The sequence below is a fragment of the Camponotus floridanus genome, unplaced genomic scaffold (assembly GCF_003227725.1).
Source record: "Camponotus floridanus strain SB8 unplaced genomic scaffold, Cflo_v7.5 scaffold3, whole genome shotgun sequence".
In the NCBI taxonomy this organism is placed as follows: Eukaryota; Metazoa; Arthropoda; class Insecta; order Hymenoptera; family Formicidae; genus Camponotus; species Camponotus floridanus.
In genome coordinates, this window is record NW_020229436.1 from 3,786,021 (window position 1) to 3,793,816 (window position 7,796).

At 42.0% G+C, this 7,796-nt stretch overlaps 1 protein-coding gene across 2 annotated transcripts in view; it reads right to left on the reverse strand.

The window, feature by feature from the left end:
- Positions 1 to 5,297, reverse strand: part of LOC105249188 (neuronal acetylcholine receptor subunit alpha-7) — a 182,794-nt gene extending 177,497 nt beyond the window's left edge. The window contains exon 1 of one of the 2 annotated variants that reach the window (XM_025410176.1): positions 3,195 to 5,297. In XM_025410176.1, the coding sequence (XP_025265961.1) occupies positions 3,195 to 3,243 (49 nt within the window). In that variant the 5' untranslated portion in view covers positions 3,244 to 5,297. The remainder of the gene's footprint in view (positions 1 to 3,194) is intronic. The other variant, XM_025410177.1, reaches the window with a different exon arrangement.
- Positions 5,298 to 7,796: the final 2,499 nt, after the last annotated feature.

The window sequence follows — 7,796 nt, forward strand, 5'->3', positions numbered from 1 at the left end:
GATTGACGTCTCCTATCTCCTTTTCTTCTTAGCCGATTGTCACGAACGCACGATCTGGTAGGTGGACACGTCAGCAATTCTCCCACAAATTTCAGTAGGCGTAATTATGGGCCAAAAAGACAAAAAAGAAGTAACGAGTAACACAATACGATGTAACGAGATGCTTAAAATGTAAGATTCTTTTATCATCAGACACATTATTAATCAAACATGGAATTTTCTTGAAATCATATCTTTGATAGCGACATTAAATAAAAAAATGTGTAATATTAAAACAGAAATTTATTTTATATATATATATATATATATATATATATATATATATGTGCAATGTGTAATTTCAACACGTATTTTATTTTTTAACATATTTACTCTTCAGAAAAAAGAGAAAAAAATATTAAAAGAGATTAACATATTTTTTTGCTAAAAAATAAATATGTACATTCTAACATATTTTCTATAGAAAGCAGAAAGAAAGCGTGAAAAAACGGCGAGAAATAAAATTATTAATTATTTTATTTTAATATAATAATCGACAAAGTTTCTATTTATTTCCTTTGGGAAACTTTTCATGTCACGTACAAATGTCTCGTTTTACATCCAGAGATTTCTCTCGAGGAACGATCGATCGCCCCGACTAGACGAAAGCTCACATTAATCACTTGCCGAGAAGAACACTTGCCGTGCTTTCTTGCGGCGTGGGATGACTACGATTTTTGCGATCATTTTCCATTCCGATTGGCGATGTCTGCAACGGCGCCGGATGCATCGCGGACGACAACTGTGGTGGAATGCTAATTAATCAACACGATACGTCATGGCAGAACGATCCCCCGACACGCGTGGACGAGATGGGTAACTTCCTAATTTACATTTTACACGGGACTAACATGCACAATTTGGTAGCGCGAATCGAGACAGCTTTTGACGTGCCGCGACTGCAGCGGGTAATGTTTCCATTCGATCTCAGTCAATACACAACGCTCATAATGGAATTTTCGTGTTGTTTGCGAGCATGGAAATATTCATTGGCATTGCAACGCAATTGAGACATGTTTGAGCGATATTTTTAACGGGCACATTTTAATTAATTAGCGCGCAATATGCGACAAGAGGCATTCCTGATGCGTGAACATCAAGTGGAAACGGCTATTCGCTTGAATTTATTGCAACCGTTTCTGATGAGTTATCGTAACACATTTTAAAACTGAAGGAAAATAACAGCTATTTTTAAATGGATGTAACTAAATGCTTTGTTTATATAATAACATTTTTTTTGAAGTCATCTCGAAATACAATTAGCGTTATATCTTTAAAGAGAAATCACACAATCGTACACGATAAATGAATTTTGAATCATTTTCTAAATGTATCTAGAAATCTGTATTATTTAATAAATATTTATATTTTATAAATGCATTCTAGAAGTATTTATGAAAAAAATACTCTATAAAAAATCTGAAACATGATAAAAATTTTTCACTGCATTTTTAGAGAAAGAATTTTTTTCGATATTTATTTTATATTAGTCATTATATCAATCATACAACAATCTGGAAAAATCTGTTTTTTAATTTTGCAAACTTTATTTTTCCACTCATCAATGGATAAATCTCAAGAGATAGCAGTTTTTTATATTCCTACCAATCAATGGATGAATCTATCTCGGCGAACAATGATCTCTGTTTTTCCGTCGTTTTCCTCGAAAACGCGGAAAGGAAGACGACATAAAGGAACGTCAAGATGACGTGCGATTACGCGTTAGTCGAGGATGCAAAATAAGCCAACAAAAAGAATGCTATCAGTGTCGCGCACAAATATTTACGCAACGCCGATTTGGCGGCATGCGCGTACATTTTCGACCCCCAGCTGGTGGCATCAACGTGCCGCTAACGAGGTACGAGACGTCGCGTCGCTCTGGAAGCGTCGCGGGTTGACGTCAATATTGAAATGCCGCGTCCTTCCCTCTTCTCTCCATCTCTGCCACCCTCCCTGTTCCTCCTCCCGGGGGTTTGCGGCGCTCTACATCTGCCTGTTCCATTCAAAGCTCGAAACGAGCTAGCACCGATTTCGAAAGCAAGAGAGCGACGTTCAAGAGATGAGGGAACACCCTCGCTCGCGAAAGCGAAATTCGACCTCCCCCTTATAATCCAGACGGCAACCTTGAAGAAATTTAACCGCCTGCCAGCGATTTTCGAGTTCGGATATAGATTTGACGAGCATTTTCGCGAAATAGAAACTCCCTCGTAACGTAAACAAAACGGTGAAGTTTTGGGAGAAGCGTATCTAGCTAGAGAAAATCGCATCCGTAATCCAGACAACAATGCTAAAGAGATTTTTCGAGAGATGTCTCAAAAGAGAGATGAAGAATTGACAAGCATACTTGTCTGAGCGAAACTCGCTGCTTGCGATTCCTTCAAGCTCGAAGAAATTTATTTGTTTACGAGAACAAGGCTCATGTGAAGTCCGGAAACAAGATTTGACGTTTGCAATATCAAAAAGAGATGATTAATAACAACGAACGTTCCTGCGAGATCGAAATTTGAAAGTTGCAAATTTAAGGAATTTTCAAGCTGATCGATTCTTCTTATTTTCGTTTAATAAAGATTCGTAAAGTTCTAGGAAAGCATGACAAGATTTCCAAGCAAAGTTTATTTACTAGAAACTGAAATTCTTTGAACTCGAACATCGATGTAATATTTCATATCACATATTATTAATATTATTATGTATCATAAAATAAGAATCATTAAAAAGAAAAGAGAGAGAGAAAGAGAGAGAGAGAGAAGCGAAATCGTGACATCATCAGCCACGTAAGAGGAATGTCACTGATCCGAATAATAAACTGATTTTAATTCTCGAGAATGATGCTGAGAGAGAAGAGATCAAAATTATATTTAAGAAACATCATTTCATGATTTTATCGTGCGTTCGCAGAGTCGGCAGAAAGAGAGACGGAAGCCTGGAGCAACGGGTGACGCGTCATGACGTCGACGGACACTTGTGGAAGGGACGGATAGGAGTGAAACACACGCAAATTCGAAGAGCAATCTCTCTTTTTCAGCGAGGGGAAAAAAGAATCAGATCGGCGAGACAACCGGTGGACGGAGTTCGCGTCGCGACTAAGGCTCATGTGTAAGGGTCATCGTCAGACTAACGGTAGAGATATTCTCCTGAAAGTAAAAATCACTTACCGGATGCTGCCAGGGCTATCGCCGCGACGAGCGTCCACGAGCGTCTCATGTTTACTCGCGGAGTAGCCGGAGCGAGGCTGCCACTCCTCCTTCGTCGAGGATCACTTGGAACACCACCTCCACGTTGCCGATTTCCTCCACCTTCTTTTTCGCCACCGTTGTCGCCGTCGCAGCCGCCTCACCGCCGCTCGTCCTCGCACGTGGCTGCCGAATTGCGTCGAGCGAGAACGAACCTCGACCTGGACTCCTCGAAGGATCAGCTGTCCTCGGCGGTCCGCTCGGCGCGATAAAAACGGAGCGATCGTTCTGAATCCTCAGGGCTCGCCCGGCCGCATCTGCACCGGGCTCGCCAGGTGCATCGTCCTAGGTGCTCCGTCGAGGGCACGTGATCGCTTCCACGCAGCGATGTTCCGGTGCGGTAATAGTCCGCTGCTATCCCGTACCGGATGATAAAATCCGTGCGCACTATGGTCCAGACGGTCCGCACCACGACGCGGCATCATCGGGCAGCGCGAACATCTCTCGGCGAGTTGGGTTCGCCCGCGGATACCGTTTACCTTCTCGGACTCCTCTCCAGTCTCGCGATTCGCACCGCGAACGATGATCGCGGTCGCACGAATAACTCGGTTAAGCTCCAATCTCGTCAACAGCACCAGCTGGTCGTCGCGATCGCAACTGGTATCACGGGGGAGGCTGGCTTGGCGGATTTCGATGTATGATTTCTATGTGTATGTGTGCATGTGCGTATGTATGCGTGTACGTACAAAACAGGCTCAGGGACGCATCCGCAGTCCGATCATGGATTCGTTCCGCTCGTCGAGCTTCCCGCGTTCGCTCGGTAGCTGCCGCAGCATCGGGTCAGGGTGAACGACAGGGATTCACCCTCGGAACGCGCGCGATCGCCAGGATCGCGAGAACATCCCTCTGACTTTTCTCGTCCGTTATGGAGAGACGCGTGTAGCGCGGGCTGTCCTTCTAAATCTCGGTCGTGGGGCTATTCTAACACTCTCTCCCGGCAGGGGTACTTTGCCAGATGCGGCCTCGCCGGCGACCAACGCTGGACTAAGATTCATTTGGCTGCAACGCCGCGCGGTACTGCCGCTTCAGCCCGCTTTGGCGCTAGCTCTGTAGTAGCTAACCGCCACCGTTCACCACCTCCGGTGCTCTTCGTCGCTCGTGATATCTTTGTCGTTCCTCTTTCTCTCTCTTTCTTCCTACCATTCTCTCCGTCTAGCCCGGCACGTACACCTGCCAGTCGCCGTGCGCGTCTCGATCCCTCTTCTCTTCTTCACCCCCGTATCATCATTCTATCTCGATCACCGATGCTGTTTGTCTCTCGCAGTCTTCCTCATCCCGCGCTCGCCGTTCTCTCCCTCTGTTTCTCTACCTCCTTTCCTCTCCAACTCGTTCTTGTTCTCGTCACATATATACCTTCTCCCCCTACGACTCCCTCAACGACTTCCTTTCTCTTCGTCCCACTGGCGCCTCGCCTCGTCTCGCATTCTCGCTCGCGTTCAACCCTCGGCGGCCCACATCCGCGCATCGTGGGGTGGCGTGGTACACCATGCGGTACGACCTACCTCCCCTTTCTCCCCTCTCTTGTTCTCTCTCCTCCCGATCTCCTCCCGCATGATTCCTCGCTCTCCGACATCCCTCTTCCTCCCGGGGCTATAGTGCATCCCAACATCGTTGGAGGAGAGAGAATCGTTACTATGGCGATCAATATGATAGAACGGCGCATGCCTCGGTATCCTTATACTTGAACCCCTCGCCACCTCGCATTCTCTTCGCCGCGTCTCTCTCTCGCGTAGTTCCGCTCGTTCCATCATCGTCGCACATTATTATCCAGCCTCGTCATCTCGCACTTCATCTCGCCCTTTCTCATCTCGTCTTCGTCGCTCGGGGATCCACGTCCCCCGATGACGTCCCCCATATTTCCCGTTTTCTCGCGCCGTTATCCCTCTTCGTCTTGGCGCGTACTGGAGGCCGCGTGCCAGACCGTGGGCGGCGTTGACTTAAGTCGGTTCAGTCAACAGAGGGCCGTATGCGGGAGGATACCGTCCGGCCTCTACGGTTCGGATCGACCCCCGGGATCTTCTCCTTTTCTCCTTTGAATGAAACAGAAGTAACGTTGAAATGAAACAATGTAAGCTGCAAACGTCAGATCTGTTCAGAATCGTAATCATCAATATTTTCATATCAGAGTAAAACGAGATAGAGTGATGTACTTCATTCGCAGAGGTAGTGTTTGTAAGAAAAATGGCTGAATTAACATTTTCTGAAAGCAGGAGAAAAATAAAATTGACCACTTGGCGGAAGACGATGCATTATGCGTGTGCCAAGATGCGCGATATGCAACCGACCGCGTGATGCAGTTATAGCCATTGCAAAGCGCGTCAAAATACTATCTCAAATAAGAGTTTTTTTAAACTGAGTAATACATAATAAATGAACTGAATAATATATAATAAATACATCACGGTATTATAAAAGCGAGAGAAAATATAAAATTATAACATGCATTGTTAAATTTTTTTAAACAATTGTTTTTCCCTGGATTTTAAGGAAAAAACACAGGGCAATATTATAAATGTCGTCTGCGCATTTTAAAGAGAAAGTTTACATACTGGTCTCCGCGAAATGTTTTAATCTTTATTTAATCTTTATTTTTATTTTAATCTTTATTTTTCTAGTGATTTTTATGGAACAAGTAAAAAAATATCCCGGCGACAGAGAGAGAGAAGCTCTCGCTTTTTCTTCTAGTTAGAAAAAGGGGTTGCTCGGACGAGGGTTAACGCTCCGATGGCCCGATTCTCCTTTGCCTTTTCTCCGTCTCGATGTTATGCTCGGCTTTTCCGCGTTGCGCGTCCCTCGCATACTCGCGTATCACGCGACAACGATGACGATGATCATGCCACGACGATACTCCGATGCATCGAATCGCATGATCGTGGAATACGTGACCGCATTCCCTTCAATATGCGTTTGAAACAATCTTGCGCTTCCGCTCTTGATAAAGATTATCGTGCAACAATTTTGATAAAGGCTATCGTATAATAATTTGTAATTTAAATAGCAAATTTTCAAAGCAAATTTTTTCTTAGAGAAAAACTCGAGGAAAATTAATATTCATCGCAACTTTAAAGATAACATTAAAGATAACATTAAAATTCCAAAAAAGGAAAAATCATTTTTTAAATTGGATGAACAATAAGGATTTTTAGTCTTATCAAAAAAGTATTAGTTTGCGAAGAAAATTTTCCCTTAAGATTGTTTACTCAAAAATTATTTGACATTTTAATATGTGATTGAAGATGCTTAAAATTTAATACGATAAAAGCAAAGAGTCCCTATGTAAATGCAACTATTATCGAATTGAGCATTATGTGATTGTCAGATGATAAAACATTGTCTGCGTAGAATTCGTTGGTAGAAATCCGATTCTATAATGCTTTGACGTTGATAACCCGTAAACACGTTGAGCGCACCGTATTTACACTTTGCATTACTGGCATTCAGAGTTTCGCCTCTGCGATTTCTACGCTGATAATAGTCGCGAGTTTATACACTCTGCCGGCGTCAAAGTTACAACATTTCTCGGGCAGTTTTTGAACAGTTTCCGCCACGATGCTCCAACGTTCTTCGACATCTCCTCGCGTTTCCGCTTCTGATTGTCTGTTGCGTTTCCGCCTCAACGGTCCTTTACACTTTTCGATCCAAGTTATTTGACGTCCAATCGCGAAGAATAACCAGTGTGAGCTTGACGTCTCTTAGTTTGCGATCGACTGTAAAAAAACAACGTAACTTTTCCGCTTTTCAGTGCGACTCGCAGTCTTCTTGTTTCCGCTCCTGGCTGTATCTGGCGCCGACTCGAATATTTTATGCGATTCAACTACGTGCTTAGAGTCATAATTGTTACGTCTCAGTATTTACGATGATGTCGAGTTTTAAAAAATTTAGAGCGAATACATTTTATAAATATACGATTTATCGTTAGTCAAACTAAATAGATAATACATTGTCAGAGATACTTACTCCAATAATAATAAAATAACAAAGAAACATAATGAATTTTTATGAATTATTTAATATATTTTATATTTATTCATTCACGTTGTAGATAATTAATTATGCTTTAATTAGTTATGCTTGATTATACAGAAAATATATATGTATTTTATCAAGAAGGAAAGAATAAGAATTATATAATTCTTAAGCAAAAGTTGTGAATACATGAATAAATACTAAAAATATATTAAACATATTCTTTCAATATAATTATATACGGTTTCTTTAATTTTTGCCAGTAAATGTAAGACAAATTAATCGATATGCAAAAATTGAAACTTCAAGTTTATACAATGTCAAAGTCCCTCGCTTTGAAAGTAGAATAAGTCAAATTTAAGTCAGACGAATCTAAATTAATAAAGTTGGAAATTTTTTTTGGATGAAGTGTTTATTTTAACGAAGAAAATAAGGAAGTAATAAATATTTTGCACTTTTTTTTTCATATTACACAGAAATAATCCCACAGTATTTGAAAATAAAACAGCGTAACTTACAACGGCTATTGTACGTTCTTCCGATAAGTTACACGGTTCG